General features: G+C 42.2%; 2 protein-coding genes across 2 annotated transcripts; one reads left to right on the plus strand and one right to left on the minus strand.

The window, feature by feature from the left end:
* Window positions 1-785: 785 nt before the first annotated feature.
* got1 (glutamic-oxaloacetic transaminase 1, soluble) lies at window positions 786-6712 on the minus strand. The gene is made up of 9 exons (XM_080507120.1): window positions 6591-6712; window positions 5122-5303; window positions 4920-5043; window positions 4562-4674; window positions 4358-4462; window positions 3316-3466; window positions 2965-3130; window positions 2722-2864; window positions 786-1783 (listed from the first exon to the last, which is right to left on the minus strand). Exons 1-9 carry the CDS (start codon window positions 6697-6699, stop codon window positions 1644-1646), a joined length of 1233 nt encoding a protein of 410 aa, XP_080363246.1. The 5' UTR covers window positions 6700-6712; the 3' UTR covers window positions 786-1643.
* A 9061-nt stretch (window positions 6713-15773) lies between these two features.
* Window positions 15774-17744, plus strand: nkx2.3 (NK2 homeobox 3; the record flags this gene model as incomplete). Its single annotated transcript, XM_080507121.1, has 2 exons — window positions 15774-16164; window positions 17098-17744. The coding sequence occupies 2 exons, from the start codon at window positions 15774-15776 to the stop codon at window positions 17742-17744; spliced, it is 1038 nt and encodes a 345-aa protein (XP_080363247.1).
* Window positions 17745-18444: the final 700 nt, after the last annotated feature.

The raw sequence follows: 18444 nt of genomic DNA on the forward strand, positions 1-18444 counted from the left end.
GCAATACAACAGTGACGTCAAGCCACCGCCTCCCTTCGCTGTCACACACACTGTTTGGATAGTCATTTGATTCTTTCTGCCTACTGAGGCTATAGAGGTACAAAGGACACTGCACAACGAGTTACAATGACTACTGACACACGCACACACGCACACACACGCACACACACACACACACACACACACACACACACACACACACACACACACACACACACACACACACACACACACACACACACACACACACACACACACACACACACACACACACACACACACACACACACACACACACACACACACACACACACACACACACACACACACACACACTCTCTCTCTCTCTCTCTCTTTTTGATGTGATCGGGAGGATTTATGTGAAATCAAAAACTCCAGTTTGTTTCTCTTTCTATTTGTAAAGACTGATATGCTGTTGGTTTGAGAGAAATGGGCAAAGTTACATTTTGTAAATTTTAAATGATTATATAAATTATCCAAATATAAGAAACAAGATTATTTGTTCCAAGAGATGATGGAATTATGAATAAATTTACTTAACAACAAGACGTTTTTTTTTTTCACCTTTGTTTGATTTCTGCTGCTTGTGTCTCTACAATTCAAACTACTACATAATGAACACCATACTCTCGTCTGTGTTAACTTCACAAAATGATTTCCACAGGAACTTGTAAATGAAGCACATCATCGCCACTGAGAAGTCTTTTATTGAATGAGCCAATTTGACATTTTCAGCTTCAGTTAAGCCGCTCTGGTGTCTCGCTGTGATCATGGCCCGTGCAGAGCCGCACAAAAAAATCGGTTGATCATTAGTGTGTTTGTGCCACGAGACGTGGTCATCTTACGTAACGGCGCACTGGTGCAACGAACAGTCAACATTCACTGGCGGGTGCCTGACAGAACTAGAGACGTCACATTGTTCAGCAGGCGGCAGCGGCGGCGAGCGACAGATTTCTCTGGAGTCGCGACACGCGGTCCGAGCAATCGCTGCCATTTGTGCTCCACTAAAAATAAAAGACGACTTAACACACATGGATTAAAAGTGAGGTAATTACTAAAACCCCTGAGGGGAAGGAAAAAAAAGAAAACTTTTATCATTAATAAATTACATAGCTCAAGTTAAAAATATCTTTGTGAGGACACACATTCACAGGTCTACAGTGATTCATACTAAACACGTTTCTCACAGCTGAATTAATTCAGTTTGGTCAAGTTGAGGTTATTCTGTTGAATCCTCTTAATAAATTAATAAAACTATAATTGACATTTAAAATGGATGAAGCATTCAACACGTTTTTTTTAGACTGTGGAGTCACTGCTGCTGAGGTAACCAACGCAGTGACAGAGTCACTGACTGATGACACATCAACTAAAAATACAAACATGAAAAATAAAGTAGGAAGGTGACGACACGGTGAAAACGAATTCGGATTGGAATTACGCAACTATGGCATACTCTACAAAGAGAAATACTGTTGGTCCAGAATGTGTTCAACCTTGTGGAGGACAAAGTGTGAATAAGCCGTCTGTGGGTTTGTGCGACTGCGTGTTGCTCTACGATATCAGGTGGGAGCGACAGCCGTCCCCGGGATCAGTGCAGGCCGACGGTGCAGCGGCGTCCCCTACTGGACCCTGGTGACCGTCTCGTGGATGGACTCCGCCACGTAGTCGATGTTCTTGGTGGTCAGACCACACATGTTGATGCGACCACTGGCCATTAGGTAGATGTGTTTCTCCTTTATCATGTATTCCACTTGATTAGCTGGAGCAAATAACAAAAAGGGAAGAGTTTAGTTTTTTTTCTAATAGGATATTTAACTGTCAGGAACTGGTCTCATGTGCATCAAAACAAAATAGAATGTCGTGATTTTTACATATTACACATATTACAAAATACAAACAACAATGAAAACAGTTTTTATACTCTCATACACCAACTGTAATATAATGTAATTTTTAGAAATGATTTATTCTTATTTTATTTAACTCTAAGTAATTAGGAAGAAATCCTTATTTAAAATCTAAGTTGTGTTGAAAAGCCACTTACAAGTTCAGTTTGACACAACTGGGCCATTCTAGTAAAAGAGCATACTGTCCTAGAAATAGCAAGAATTCCACTGGGTTTCTTTAGTTTTAATGACAAAAAAGCCCATCATGAACATTTTTGACATTTAATGCACTTTGTCTTTTAATCTCTGATAATCCTTAATATTAATTTCGCTGTCGCTGGAGCAGAATTCCTACCTGCTAGTTTCTCTGCAGAATAATGTGATTTTAATGTTATTTAGCGAGACATTGGAACATTGTGGCCATCTGTTGTTCAGTTTCGTGTCTGTTGTATCATGATCTCTGTTCTGACGGAACAAAGCGACCCCCAGTGGACAAATCGGGAACGAAGTTAATGGGTTTTCTTTTTGCAATAACTAACCACTTAACCATCAGTTAACCAACTATGAAGCAGTCGACTGATCACATGGCCAGTCGAAACCAAGAGAAAAATAAAGAAGAAAGTGTCGCTCGCTCAAACTGCTCATTGTCTCACGTTTGCTGAAATTATACAAAACTTTCTTTGATCTTTGAAGTTTAAACAGCAACAGCTCAGGTGGATTAAAACGGCTTGAAGCGTTTTGATGTGTAACATGAGCTATTTTGAGGGGGTTTGTGTGTTTTCCGGCTGTCGATGTGTCGGCGGTCACTCACGGTTCAGGCCCGTGAAGCTGAACATGCCAATCTGATCGGTGATGTGCTCCCAGGTCCCGGGAGTCCCCAAAGCTTGGAGCTTCGCTTTCAGCTGAGCCCTCATCAACAAGACCCGGTCAGCCATGGTCTTCACATTGTCCTTCCTGTCGACAAAGAGATCCTCAAATCAAACGCATACATCCCCACTGGCAGTCTTAGTTCTCATGCGTGGCCCTGGGCGATCTTCTCATCGTTTGAGCTGACCATTCGCCAAAAAGCTCCGGTGAGTTCAGGGTGACGGCGACGACGCGAGCCCCCTGAGACGGCGGGTTGGACCAGGTTGTCCGGACGATCTTCTCCATCTGAGAGAGGACCCTCTTCAGGTTGTCTGCATCGTGAGCCACGATCGTCAGGTTTCCCACACGCTCATCTGATGGGACGAACACAAACTTCAAATCCATTTAATTCACTGCAACTGACTTTCACATAATAAATGTCCAGATGTGGTCATTAAGAGCTCTGCCTGGGAAGCGACAAACTCTTTAATGCACATTTTAGATGCATCTCTTCCCCAATACACACACACACACATACACACACACACGGGTGACTCACTGTAGAGACCGAAGTTCTTGGAGAACGACTGTGCGCAGAGCATTTCAAAGCCCATGGACACGAAGTAGCGGACCGCCCAGGCATCTTTATCCAGACTACCTGAGGCGAATCCCTGATAGGCTGAGTCGAAGAAGACGAACAGCTTCCTCCTCTGCAGGAGAAAAAGATCAAACAATAAACATAATGATGCCTCGGTTAGTGGTGTGTGTGTGTGTGTGTGTGTGATAACTTCCCATAATTTAGATCATATAAACTGAAATGTTAACTCTATGATTTTAGCCTGCAAATCATAAAAACCCAAAACACTATATATTAAATAGTACTTAATAAGATCTGATTTTATTTCATTATTTTTTAAACTTCAGTTTCTAATTATCCCAAAAAAGAAAAAAAAAACTCAGCTTGACTGCCAATATAATAACAAAAATAAGGAATTATGACATCCTCCCTGCGCCTTACCTCCATTCCATATATGAAAGTTTTTCTCCCAATCTCATCCTGTTTTTTTTTTTTATTTCTTGCCATGTCTCACCACTACTAGGACCCTGATGGGTTAGTTTGTCTGTACAGTGTACCATTTGCCTTGTTGTTATTGTCTTTATTATTTGGGGGATCTGTGGGGCGGCGCCCCCTGTGGTCGGAAGTTGTGCCGCCCCCAGTGTGGATGGCCCAAATGTGTCCCTTTCCTCACCTTAGTCCTCGGTGTCCTGCCATGTCTCCATATCACTAGGCATGTCTTCACTTATAGTGTGTGTCTGCATGTGTGCGGGTGTGTTCACCTGCTTTTTATTCATCTATTTTATCTTTGCACTGTTTTTAATTCTTGTTGAAGCACTTTGTGTTACTTTCATGTATAAAAAGTGCTATATAAATAAAGATTGATTGATTTATTATTTATGTATCTATGTTAAAAAAAAAAAATTTCAATATATACATTTATATTACAATCAATTGATTAATTAATTAATTAAATTGCATGAAAAAGAGAGAAAGATTGCATGGAGCATTAAAAACAAAGGACAAACGATCAAACGTTCTCTACCATCATGACTTCAGCAATTTGCTTCCACTGCTCCTGCGTGGGGTCGGTGCCGGTGGGATTGTGGGCACAGGCGTGCAGGACGAAGACGGAGTACTCCGGACAGCTCTGTCAGAAACAAAGAAATATGCTAACTTTTCAATACGCCCACGGGGGGGGGGGACAAAGTTTTAAACAGCGTGTGAGTCTCTAACACGAGCCGCTTACTTCCAAGTCACCGAGAAAGCCGGCGAGGTCGAGGCCGCGGTTCTCCGCATCCCAGTACTTGTATGGACGGACGTCCTCAAAGCCCGCGTTGCTGAACACTGCATTGTGGTTCTCTGAAAGGACCAGGGAACACAAGCCTCTGATTTTTTTTATTGTTCGTCTGCCACCGACGTAAGAGCGGGTGCCGTCCTATTAGTACTTCTCACGTCGGAGCTGACAAAGAAATCAGGAGTATCGATAAGATATGACGCACACAAGACATTCATCCAGTCTAAAGTTTGAAGTTGAGTCTACGCAGAAAGATCACAGTCCAGGATAATTATTACTCTGTCGTAAGAGTGTGTGAGTGGGCGCGTACCCCAGGTAGGCGCGGACACAAAGACGGGCGTCTTGGTGTTGTTATTCCCGTTGTAGAAGCGCCTGAGAAACTCAGCGCCCATCTTCAAAGCCCCTGTCCCACCCAGACACTGGACGGCGCCCACCTGGCAGCAGCAGAAACACACAGTCACCTAAAAGGCGAAACCACAGCGAGAACTGGAGCAGACGCTCAGACAACGCACCCTGTTCTCCTGGATGGCGGGGCTGTCGGCTCCCAGGGCGATCTTAGAGGCTGAGGATCTGAAGTCGGGCAGGCCCAGGATGGGCAGGTACTCGTGGTTGAGCGTGGCGTCATTCACAACGATGCTTTCCACCTTCTTCACCACGGGCAGGACCCAGGGCTTGCCTTCATCCGTCCGGTACGCTGCGGGGGAACGGAGTCATTAAAAACGTGGACTCACAAGTGTGACGTGTGCCGTCAAGCGAGTGGAAAAAAAGAAGAAAAAAAAATCATGTGAAAACTTGTTTTCAGAGCAGGACTGAGACACCGACACCAGGAAGGTCATTTGGCGATTGTGACATGATTGTGTATTTTTACTGCAAACTGAACTCTGTGTCAGCGCATGATAAGGAGCAAAACTCCGTCGCAGCCTAGGGTTAGCCTAACCCTAACCCTAATCCACTTCCTATCTTGTCCTTTTATTACAGCTACTGCTCTTGACATGGATTCTTTTAGCATACATTTCCCAGCAGCCCTCGCTGTGTGTTCAGCAGGCAGAAGAGGATTATAAGGCCTCAGTCTGTTCTAATCATGGGACTCAGGTAGCCCTGTCATGCTACGACAAAGCTGAGTAACGTTTCTCTCCGTTCCTCCGCGGTGTAACGTAGCAGGAATCACTGCTTCCAATAAGATGGACATCGGAAAAAAAACAACAATCTGCTCCTATGGAGGCTCGCAATGTGCCGTTAGTTTGCTTTAGGAGAGACGCAGGAAGGAGCAAGAAATGCATATTTGAGAGGTAATCCAATCCGTTCCCTCGTCCAGAGACCAAGACGTTACTGCTCAGAATAACAGGGAGAGGAGGAGAGAAAATCGAAGCTTCATGAATCAGAAACACCTCAGGAGTCCAGCTGCAATCAGCAGCAAGGTCTGATCAGTCACTTTAGTCGTGAACAGTGCATCAGCACAATTGATTCACAGATCTTAGCGAAATAAGATGCTGCCTAGTTACAATAACTTATCAGAGCTGATAATACAAAACCTACATGCGTGTTGATTCACTGACTTAAAAAAAAAGATGTATTGAAGTAATCCCAGTGGTTTGGGATTATAAAGCTTGGATTAAAAAAACAATCATTTGTTTTATGTTTACTCTGAGACTTGTGTTGTAAAGCTGGGCTGTTCTGAGTGCAGTTATCCTGCAAAGCTGCAAATGATTATAAATAAACGGAATTTAACTGCACTTACGTGTTCACACATTGCGTTAACGCTGATTTACATCTAAATATGATATTGTCATAGACTGGCGTTATCAGTGTGTCGCAGCATCTGCACATAAACGTGGGCACTGATTGTTCAAGTCACAAAATATTACGTAACACCGACCTGCAGGTATTCAACAATGATGTAAACATCCGCAAGAGTAATAGATTACCGGCTCTGGGGTTATCGTTACTATGGATACCACTTTGAAACACCGGGATTACTTACCTCCCACTCCCAGGTTGACTTTGTTGGGAAACTGGTCGTTATTAAAATCCTGCGTCAGCTTGAAAACTGCGACGGGAGCCGCTTGCGGGACCTCAGCGAACACCGACATGACTGCTACTTCGTTACCGGATGAACGGACGGACGGACGGTGTAACCTGAGCGGACTGGCCGGGATGAGGGACTCACCTTCAGCCGGGGTGTGCGTGCTGAACTGTGGGCGTGAGGGGATCGACCAATAGAAACACGGAGCCAGACTCCGCACACATCCATGTCAGGTCACAGTGCAAGAAAACAACCAGCGCAAGGACAGCCGACCAATGAGCAGCTCTGTAATTTGATTGACAGCTGCCTCAGCAAATAGCACGAGGAGCCTAAAACCAAGGGGCGGGTCGGAATGTTAATGTTAATACCAGAACTTGTCACAAGGTGGTGCCAAAACGTTGTTTGAAGCTGGCAAAAGCCTCTTTACTGAAGGCGCAGTCATCTGATGGTTGATTGCATAAGTATTTCCTGTACAATGTGATGCGCCTGTTGTGTTGAAAGTCTGAAAAAAAAATAAAGACGAAGCTGCGAAGCCACCATAAATTTAAACCATATAAACCATATATGAGCAGGCAGCCAGTCAGGCTCCACACGGTTTGAGTGAGTGCATGTCAGACTCTGTAAATCCGAACATGTGCAAGTATCTTGGTCTGTTCTGTGCTGAGGGCCTCGGCTGGACTTGTGGTGTAAACACACTGGCTCCTGGTCCCCTCAGCTGTCTGCAGGATCTGAAGTGGTTGATAAATGAAGACCACTCCAGGCTACTCTCCCCTGTATGATAGGGGGTCTGTGGAAGTTAGACCATGGAGACTCTTCGTAGTCTTTCTGTCTGGGTTGTAAGCCATGGTTACATGGTGCCATCTGATTCAAACTAAAGTGCAATGGATCAACTGATAAATACAAGATGTTCTATATAGAAGTGAGTGTATACTTATTGACTTTTCAGGAAAAAGATTGGACAAGAATAGAATAGAAACAAAATTCCGTAATGCAACTAATTTTAATCTAATATTTTCATCATAACAAAAAGGAAGAAATCTAGCATGAAGGATTTCATTGCATCTTCAAAATCAAATATAATTTATAGCGTTTAATTTCTTTAAGATGAAAAGCAGAAATCTGATGGCTTGGTCTCCCTGATTGACAGTAGATCATGTTAAAAAAAAAAAAAAGACTATAACACCATATAATATGGCAACCAAACATTACTACAAGTGGATACTGGCTCATTCTTTATATAATATCCAGTCCTTCATCATTTCATGTCACAAAGGGTTGCAGAGGTGGGGCTGATTTCAGCTGACTAATTGCAAATGAAAGTTAGACCCTGAACAACCCATCACAGGAACAGCCTATATTATTAGACTACAGAAGAAAGAACTAGCAAATTTCAAACAGAAAGGACAGCATCAATTTTCTTGTGTCAATAGTGCTAACCATTACCCCATTAACTCGGTGACTCCTTGTAGAAGAGCCGGTGTTCAAAATGTGCAGCAGCTGAAAAATCCTTCCCCAAAGCATTATGTTTTACTTTTATTTTTGGAAAAGAATCAAAATGACAAAAGTAGGGTAGTTGAATTAATTATTTCATTGACATTTTTTTTTTTTTTTTTAAGAATTTGATTTATTGTCATTTTCATTTAGCTTAGGGGAGAAATGTATTAATAAATAGAAATAACCTTTGGTGTAAAGCTGAGAAAAACACTTGCATAAAGTTTTTTGACTTTACTCATTTCAAACATCTGTCTTGCCCACGAAAAGGTATTCCGTTTTTAATGTCTGTGGATCCCAAAAGATGCAAAACTGTGGGTTAAAACTTCTGCTTTTATGTGAAAGCTGGGGAGAGGCATGATTCTCAGGGTTGATGAGTGAGTGCTAAACATGTTGAAAACTCCTCTTGTAGAATTTACTTATTAAAAGTGGTACAATTATTCCTGATACTGGTTACCACAAAACACCGAGTTACTGTTTTGCTCCTCTGCTTGGACCGCCCCATTACTCACTTTCCCCATACCTGGTCTGACCCCCTCCTCATCTCCTCGCTTCACACTGACAGTAGATGTTTTCATTCCTTACGACCAGGTGAGGGTGTCTCATACGTTAGATATCACTGTCAGCCCCTGCAATTATGGGATTTGAGCTCCCAGAAAAGGACTCAGGGGCCTCGAGCTGGGTTTGGTGTGTACGTAGTGAGGCGGCCCAAGGGCCTTCGGCTGCACTGTGATGTGAAGTGTGAGTCAGAGCGGGGAGTGACAGGACTGGCCTCGAGCAAGTCCGTGCCCACAGGGGGAGTGTGTCACATCAACATCAATGTGTTGCTCAGCCAAATACTCACAGGAATGGACTTCTCTACCTGACAGTGAAAGGTGGAACCTTTATTTTGGCATCCAGTGGTATAATGCAAATTGGGGGGGGCAAAAAAAAAAAAAAGAGAGAGAATAGCGCCAACAGGGTTTTCTTTTAGTGGCGTGTTTTCATTTTACACACAGGTTATCATTTCTGCTGCAGAGGGCTGCCACTAAAACACACAAAGGCACACATTCAGGCACAAGACAGTCACATTCCAGCTGTGGTATCACTGAAACACAAACAAAAGCGTGTGCACACACACACACCGATGCACATTCCTGGGGGGACGTTGCAGTGTTGCTTGTATGTTGCAGTGGCCCCTGTGTCTCTGGGTCAGGGAGCCGTGGTGAGTGACCACCTTTTTAGCTTCCCGCCCTGTTTGTTTTCCGAAGACAGTGTCATCAATTCTCCGACAAGGGACTAGACACAGCAACAACAGAGAACCCAAGACCTCCACGTTTCGTGTTCTGTAGTGAAGTGACTGATGCCCCATGCATGCAACAACAGACATCAGCTCTCCGTGTGCGTGACTACATTCCAACATTTGCGCGTTTGAGTGTGCAAGTTATGCGTGTAAATATCTTTGTGTGCTTCATTTGAAATCAGAACTTACAATCTATGTTTATACTTTGTACATCTGACTGAAGATCAGGGCCATGCCAAATGTGCAGCTGAGCTTTACGCTCGATATGAGTCCATAAGTACATCTGAGCAACACAAACTACTTGGATTTGTTCAGAATAAGTACAAATGATCCCACTTGTGGGAATTGGCCACACCATCTGTTGTTTTAGGAATTCAAGTATGGACATGCCACTGACACTGCTGCCTCTTAAAAAATAAAAACATGAAAGTGAGAGCTGAAGCTTGAACCATTTTATTCAGACACATCATCTCGGCAACTCTGCAATCTGAGAAGATCCACTCACTTACTAAAAATAAGGAGCGTGCAGCTGGTTGACTTATCTTAGAATAACATGGAAAACGAAGGGAAACACTTGTCACTCCTAAACGAGTTGCGAAAACACAATGAATTATTAGCAGAGTTTAACTATTTACATGTTTGTGTCTTTGATTGTTACGGGATCCCCAAAAGTCATCTGGATTATATCTCATTAAAATATTTCAGAGGAAAACTAATCTGCACATTATGAACTTACTTCATATTACACATTCTGTTGATTGTCTGTACTGCATTAATTGATCAACATGACACAAGTGTCTTGAATATCAGCATGTGATCGAGTCATGCATTGGTGAATGACAACACAGCCCCCTGGGTGTAATGTTGATCTTATAGAGATGCAAAACTGCACAATAAGCCCTTGATATATTGCTCTAATCATCTGGGGTTTTTTTTCTACATTGCAAATACTACTACAACTAAACCACAAAACGATGGCTGCTCGTTTGAATGATACACATTTTATCAGTCTCCCAGCTTGTAGCAGGGCTGCTAACCAGAGTATTTTTTTTAAAGTCAGGTCAAGTCACTTTTATTTGTATAGCACTTTAAAACAGCAGTGGCTGAAGCCAAAGTGCTTCACATAAAAATAACAAAAACAAAATAAAAATAGAAGAATAAAAACAGCAATAAACAGTTAAAACAAACTTAAGATTGGCAACAATAAAACCAGGCACAGAGTCTCAAACAACAAAGTCTTAAATGTGAGGTAATTCATTCAAATAGACTAAGAATGTGTAAAAGTAAAGTTAGATAGCAACATTAAACAAAATCAACGGCAACACAACCGTCTGCAGAGTCTTGGCTGCGAAAACAAGTGTTCCCATATTTGATTGAAGTTTTGACTTGGCTCCAAATAATGTTTGTAAAGGTTGGATGATATGCACGGGCTGCTTTTCACTGATGTGGCCTTCACGCCTTCAGGCAGGGTGGAACCTCAAACACAAGGACTGTACTGTGCATGCTGTTATAATTGATTGATGTTGTCTTTTGGCCAAGTCAGGCACTTCAGCCTCGTACAGATATGCAAGCTAAGACACAAAGACAGGAAGTGGAAGACTCATGTCTGTGTTTTTACTCGGACTGCTTATTTTTGATTTCAGAAACTAACACAGAAACGACAAGTTCTCAGTAACCAGGTCAACTTTGTGTCGTTACAATTTATTAATCCACATCTGACTCAATTCTCTCATTAAAGTGATGGTTAGAGTTCGAGGTTGACTCCAGAACAATGACACGATACCTACGTATTACACACTGCGCCAAAGCTCTCCAGCGTAAGAAAAGTGTTTGTGTCTTTACACTCATTTATCCTGACGATCAGCAACATCAACAGCTGTTATATTTGACCAATTATACATGATGCTGCAGTTGTGCTGTTTTGTATTCGATACGTTTACAAGCTCACAAAAATGCACCTTCATGCATAAGGAGGCAGATATTTGCCTAAACAGCCTGTCACTTTGATACAGATACCTCCATGGCTGTGGAAGGGCCAGTAGCATTTTTCTCAGGGATGTTTACCTCTGAAGGCCATGATGCATGCTAACTTTTATTTTACTGTTAACATTGTCTTTCCCAAGAGAGCCATTACAGCTTGAGTAGTTTGAGAGAGTTCCTCAAGCTGCAAGTTGAACTTGATTCAACCTTTCGATCATTTTTAGAATTTTTTTTTCTTTTTTTTTTTCTTTTAAACAAGCTGTGGCCATGTAAGACGGAGCTCCAAGCAGCTAGAGGCCCACACATCCTATTCAGTGAAAGCCCGCCTCCCTCCTGCACTGTCTTTATCTACATGGCCTGTGCGGCAGCAAGAGAGGATAAGCATATTTAGGTTGCATGTTTCCTCCCAAACTACATTCCCAACACCGTAGATCACAGATATTACAGCCCTTACATCCCCCCCTGTTAGCGCTCATATATACAAACACACACCTGCTGGGGCAAGGCCGTCTGGAACAGAATTACCAGCAGCCTAATTTATGAGACCCAAGGGAGGGCAAAGGGCAGGGGATCCAGACTGGCCTGACCTCACTTCCTCCTTTCATGGTCTCCAAGTTAGACCTACGATACACAGAGCACGGTTTCGCTTCGCAAACATGTCACCCTCTCACGATCTTTAAAACAAACAATCTAATTAGGGTATCTTTTTCCAAACCTGGTTAACACAATGAGTCCTGTGGGACTGTTGCTACATGCGATCATCTTGGGTCCCGCCATTGTGGAATATCTGGCACTTTCAGAGCTCAAAGTAAGTAGGTGAGAACTGGGTTTTTCCTCCAAAAATCTGGCCCTGGGTTCGCCCCTGGCCTTCCCATTTCCTCCATGGAGAAGAAGCTGTCATCCGTCACTCGGGCCCAGGCAGGGGCACAATAGCGCGGTCTGGGTCCTGGCTACCGACACCATCACATTCGCTGCTGATAAGACTCACCTTCCGGGACCTAGAAGAACTGAGCCATTACTGACACACACAACTGTTTGGTCCTCTGCCATTCTAAATGATGACCATGAAATAAAAGGAAAAGGAAAATACATTATGGGCTTCAGGAGGCAAGAAGTTGGACTGAAGTTGGACCTGCATATTTTCAAGGTTCTTAAAGCCTTCGTGGCCTCATTATTCCAGCACACTTCACAACATTAAAATACTACAAAAAAGTCACACTGGTGGTGATTTGTATTAGTATCCTGAGTATTCCAGGAAATAATTCACATTATATTTACAAATATATGCATATATATTTAAAACATGTTTTAAAGTTGGGAAGTGTGTGTGTGTGTGTGTGTGTGTGTGTGTGTGTGTGTGTGTGTGTGTGTGTGGGGGGGGGGGGTTCTATTATTACAAGATGAGATGAAATGATACAGAGAGAAAGTTTCCACCTGAACAATACACGGAGCACAACTAAAAGGACAGTCACTGAAAGGGACTACGTTGTCTGGGAACAGTTCTTTGTTGGATAATGCTGACCCCAAGATGGAGCTCTTAGATGATACTGCACATTATGTCTCTGTTTGTTCAAAGGTATAAAAAAAATATTATAATATATAGTGAAACATGGTGGAGGCACCATCATGCTGTGTAGCGACATTGAAAACTCTGGCACAGGAGACATTACATATATCAGAGCAGCAATTATAACAATGAAGATTACTGATATATTTTTCATTACAAATGTATTTCCAATATTAGGGAAGTATGTTTGATAAGGTGGTCAGGAAAGAAGACAAACTGCACATCCAGCAGCACAAAGGAAAGATTGAAAAGAAAAAACGGACTGCTTTAACGCCAAATAAATGACCGAAGACCTATGAGGGAAGAACTGAGATGTGACACAGCATAAAAGATGGACACAAACCAAGGGCAGTGTGAAGGTATATTCCAGTGGAAGAGAGCCAGAAACCTTTTTCTAGATGTACAGAAGGAATCATGACCAGAACTCCTGCATATTAGTTAAATATGCTGCTGAAAGTCTTGTTGTGCATGCCATTATCAAAACATTTTCTTATTTTTATAATATATTTCAAACGGCACCAATTTGAAGCAGCACTGTTTGATTTTCTGGAAGTGAGCCTGCACACATAACCTGCAAGATCTGACTATCACACTTGAGCTGATTTATTGATTCTGGTTGTTTTTAGGAGACTGTCAGAATCGCCTCTCAACTTAACAGAAGCAGAGACCACAGGGAAAAGATCATTAGTGAGTCATTAAATGTAGCTTCTGTGCTCAGGGAGATGCTGGCTTTTAGGGAACAAGTTGATATCTCCTGCTGAATTAGTTTTCTGGGCCAAGGACTTTACACCCGCCACTGCTTCAGTAGGTTAGACTGTCAGATTTGGACAAGGAGGGAATCAAGAAGAGACATGCACTGGCCTAGAACTGGCCTAAAACTTTTAGCATCTCATAGGAACTTGACGTTTGGGAGGGAATCATTTGGAAATATAATTGCTTATGTGTCTCTTATTAGGAATGTAAAAAAAAAAAAAAAAATTGAAAGTTTGTGCTGCAGTCTGCATTCGCTCTACGAGTCTGACCTTACCTAACTTATCAGGGTGATTCTGAGATGAAGATGATGTATTAGAGGAACGCATTCAGCACCGAGCAGCTCCTTGACACTCTCTGTGAGTCTGGGTTTTGTTACAGGCAGGAAACAGACCCTTCCGCTCCGTAAACACGCGTCTCTGCTCGCCCACTTTTTGACTGCCGGTCAGTGGCACGCGAAGATGGTCAGTCGGACTCCGGACGCTTCGCGTCTGTGCGTCTTGAGGACGGAAAGCTCATTGCACCCTTGGTAACTTCTCTTTATGACCAGTGAGTTTTAAAACAGATTCGGGTTTAAGGTTATCTTGTGTAACAGATCATATAACACACAATGTAACACATATTCATGAAGAAGCAGATCAAATCCCGTGATTTCTCTATTAATGAGGTTATCCTCTTCAATAAGGTTGTTGTTTTTTTTGTTTTTTTTATTGTTTTTGTTAGTTTTTATGAGGGGGGTTATAGTAGGGTATTATAGTAAATATCTCGTGAAAGTCATTATTTATGTAAATACATTTTACAGATCGCACTTTCTTGTTTGAGAAGCATTTATGGTGAGCGGATGAGTTTATGTCCACAAGAACTCCTATTCTTTCCTCTCGGTTTTGGCGCAATAGGCCCTCAAACCCTGGCGCCTGCACTTTGTACAACTTCACTTTTATTGCCCTGTAAGACATATTATTATTATTATTATTATTATTATTATTATTATTATTATTATTATTATTATTATTATTATTATTATTATTATTATTATTATTGACGCTTTTGCAACGACTTTCAATTATTTCCATCTGAAGAGGCTGATAATATAAGATAAATGGCTGACCCAGTGTCAAGGGAAAGCATATCATGGCCAAATTTTAATGGAAAATAATCCTCCTTTCTCAAATTAAATCGACAGAAATAGCTAAACAGAATACTAAATATATTCTCTATCTTGCCTCCTTCGGTTGCCAATTTTATCGTATTTCCCAGGGACGTAGTGTATTATCTTATCCATGAAATGCCTGGACAGGAAACGCAGATACGCCTAATCTTTATACCGCCGCATGTGATGACGTGAAGACCTGTGATGTTGTGAGATTAACTCCGACAATGCGATCACAAACTCCTTTTCTCCATGAAGAATCAAATTAAATGCCAAAGAGTTTTAAATGTATCCACCGTGGAAAAAAACACATATTGTCATTTGTCAATAATAATTGATCCTTACTTACTTTGACTTCGTACCACACCTGTTCAGATGACAATCAAAATGTCACTAAACGTGCTGACTTTCAACATAAACATAACTGAGTTAAATTCGAAATATCGTGCTGACACATGCTGCAGAGAGAGGGAGGGAGTTAGAGAGAGAGAGAGAGAGAGAGAGAGAGAGAGAGAGAGAGAGAGAGAGAGAGAGAGAGAGAGAGAGAGAGAGAGAGAGAGAGAGAGTGTGAGATCGTCAATATTCCCCCACTGCGCCTCCCTCATATCGTCTTTGAAAGGGAGAAGACAGCATGTTGACGGAGCCGGCTCCTTCTCTACCGAATTCAGCCAACCAAACAGGATCGACCTCTCTCGCAGCCCGACAGCCACAGACGCAGAGCCGTCGGTGAAGAAAAAGGGATGTCACAGCGAGGACAGTCTTCCACGGTCTACATGAAAAACAAGCAGAACGAAACCATTCTTCAGCTTTACGCACGGCGGTAATTACTTGTTTTACGCGCAGTCCGGAGATAAATTGGTGCAGATTTCTGCCTGTTCACTATTTGTTATCTGTCACTGGTGGTTTAAAACAAAAACAAAAATGATTCCCAGTCCAGTCACGACTTCTTCCACCACGCCTTTTTCTGTGAAGGACATTCTGAAGTTAGAGTTGCAGCAGCAATCTCAGCAGCAGCAGCTCCAGTTTATCTCTTGTCTCGGCCTCTCCGGTGCGCTGCCTCAGCCTGGAGCATTCCCAAACAAACCATTTCGCTCTCATTCGCCACCCTCCTGCATGATGGCAGGCAGGGACAGCCCAAGTCCGATCAGCTCCTGTCTGTCGGAGAGCGAAGAGAGGATGTCTTACCTCAACACGCTGAGCGCGCAGGACCGGCTGGCGGAGTCCGTGCTGTCTGTGGAGGTTTTCGGGAATCAGGCATTGAATCACACAGCAGAGGTCCGACTGGAGAACGAGCAGGAGGAACCCGACAGCAGTGAGTAGCTTCATTAGGAATATGTATTAAAAGAAAGAGCATGTATAGACATATCAGAAGAATAAAATAGCAAATAGGATTTTGGTGCCATAAATGACTACAGGTCTTTCCAAATGTATCTTTTGAAAATTAATATTTATACTTTATATTTATATATACATATAACGTATTTATAGAGTTGTTGTTTTGTTGTTGTTGTTGTTTTTTAAAAGTACTGTTAGACGATCAAATATTATCGATCGTCTCGATGATTCGAGAAGAAATTAATGACAAACATTACTGGACGCACACAGCTGGAATATGTGATCTGATTTGAAGAGAATTTTGTTCATATTACTCAACCAAATACAATAATAAGGCCTATGTTCATAGTTTTACTCTTGTTGGATTAAATCAAAGGTATCTAACTATCAGTTTTGCAACGATTCATATCACGTGTATGACACCGGGAGCCGTTCAGTGTTATTTACACGTGTACCATGCTTTTACCACATTACTGGATGAGAAGATGTTATTTTATTTTACAAACTGTATTTCATCACAAATGCTTTACTAAATATAATGAATAGTTGTGATTGCAAAAAAAAAAATCGAGAATCTTTTATAAAACATCACCGTGCATTGCTTTCTATCTTAAAAAGTAATATAAAGAAATATGACTAACGCAAAAGTTTAAATTAATCTTTCTTTATAGTGTCTTAGAAATGTTTTTATTCCATTAAAATAACCAGCTTCCATGTCAGTATATTGTCATTTTACGCATTTTAAAACATGTTAAATAACCAATATTTCAAATGCTGGTCATGTCATTTCTTGCTTTATTTTTTTTTTATTAAAATTAGTATGTTTGACTATGAACATGTGGTCTGTTGTGTTAATGTTTCAAAATATCGTTTTTTGTGTTGATAATTTAAACGTGTCTCCTTTACGCAGAGAGCTGCGCTGCGCTGCTGGGCGACTGCGACGACACAGACCCGGAGAAACCAGCATCCAAGCAGCAGAGGACGCGCAGGAAACCCCGGGTGCTCTTCTCCCAGGCTCAGGTGTTCGAGCTGGAGCGGCGCTTCAAGCAGCAGCGGTACCTGTCGGCCCCGGAGAGGGAGCACCTCGCCAGCTCCCTCAAACTCACCTCCACGCAGGTCAAGATCTGGTTCCAGAACAGGAGGTACAAGTGCAAGAGGCAGCGTCAGGACAAGACTCTGGAGATCGCAGGGCATCACCACCACCACCACCACCAACACCAGCCGCCACCGCCGCCGAGGAGGGTGGCCGTGCCGGTTCTGGTCCGGGACGGGAGGCCTTGTCTGGCGGGTCCCCAGAACTACAACACTCCGTACACAGTCGGAGCGCCAAACCCTTACAGCTACAACGGATACCCAGCCTACAGCTACAACAACTCTGTATACACCAACACGTACTCCTGTACTTTACCTGCTCTGCCGCCGAGTAACTCCACCGCCAATGCTTTTGCGAACATGAATCTGGGGAATCTGGGTGCTCAGACGCAAAGCCATCAGGCGCCCCAAGGCCCGGTGGTGCCGCCCTGCCAGGGGACTTTGCAGGGCATCCGGGCATGGTAGTATACAACTTATGCACAATTACTGGGAGAGGCTGTCTCATAAGGCTGGATGAACTCAAGCCTTTAAACCCAGTAAACCCAACTAGGTTTAAGCACAAAATCCGAAAGTCATTACATAAATTACAGGTGAATTGATTGTATTTAAAGACATGCATATGAAGAAATGTTAATCTAGCACAGACTCAAACCTTAAAGTATACGCATTATTTCAAAGCCACACTGTTTATAAAAAAAAGGGCATTGTTGATGACTGCTGGAGTGAATTCTGCGGTGAGTCAAACCTCTGCGTTTTGGTATTTCAATATGAAAGATAAAGCTTGTTAATTAATTAACAATTAGCATAAAGTGGTTAATTTGATAAAAACAAAGCAATCTTTAAAAATATTATATTGCCAATGTTTTTTATGTTTTCCTTTTTTAACAGTGTGACTTGTGCTGTTTTGTATTTTTACTCTAAACCATGTGGGAAACAATAAAAATGGACAACCTGAATTTTACGGGTGCTTTAAACTTAACCAGATTGTTTAACGTTTAAATGGAAAAATATGTTTGAAAATATCCCTGATAATGAAATTAAATGTGAAATCAAGGATGATGATGGTGCTTGTAATGTGTTATGTGCAATAATGTGTTTATATTTGTATTGTTAATCCAATGCTGGCTTTTAACATCAGTTTACAAACAAAAGAGAGACAGAAATG

Source organism: Blennius ocellaris, assembly GCF_963422515.1.
Source record: "Blennius ocellaris genome assembly, chromosome: 13".
In the NCBI taxonomy this organism is placed as follows: domain Eukaryota; kingdom Metazoa; phylum Chordata; class Actinopteri; order Blenniiformes; family Blenniidae; genus Blennius; species Blennius ocellaris.

Excerpts from the sequence above, each read along its gene's own strand:
- got1 (XM_080507120.1), bottom strand. The coding sequence starts at position 6,699 with ATGTCGGTGTTCGCTGAGGTCCCGCAAGCGGCTCCCGTCGCAGTTTTC. Across the intron at positions 3,467-4,357 it reads AAATTGCTGAAGTCATGATG|AGGAGGAAGCTGTTCGTCTT; the intron begins GTAGAGAACGTT and ends TTTCTCCTGCAG. Across the intron at positions 3,131-3,315 it reads CAAGAACTTCGGTCTCTACA|ATGAGCGTGTGGGAAACCTG; the intron begins GTGAGTCACCCG and ends TCGTCCCATCAG.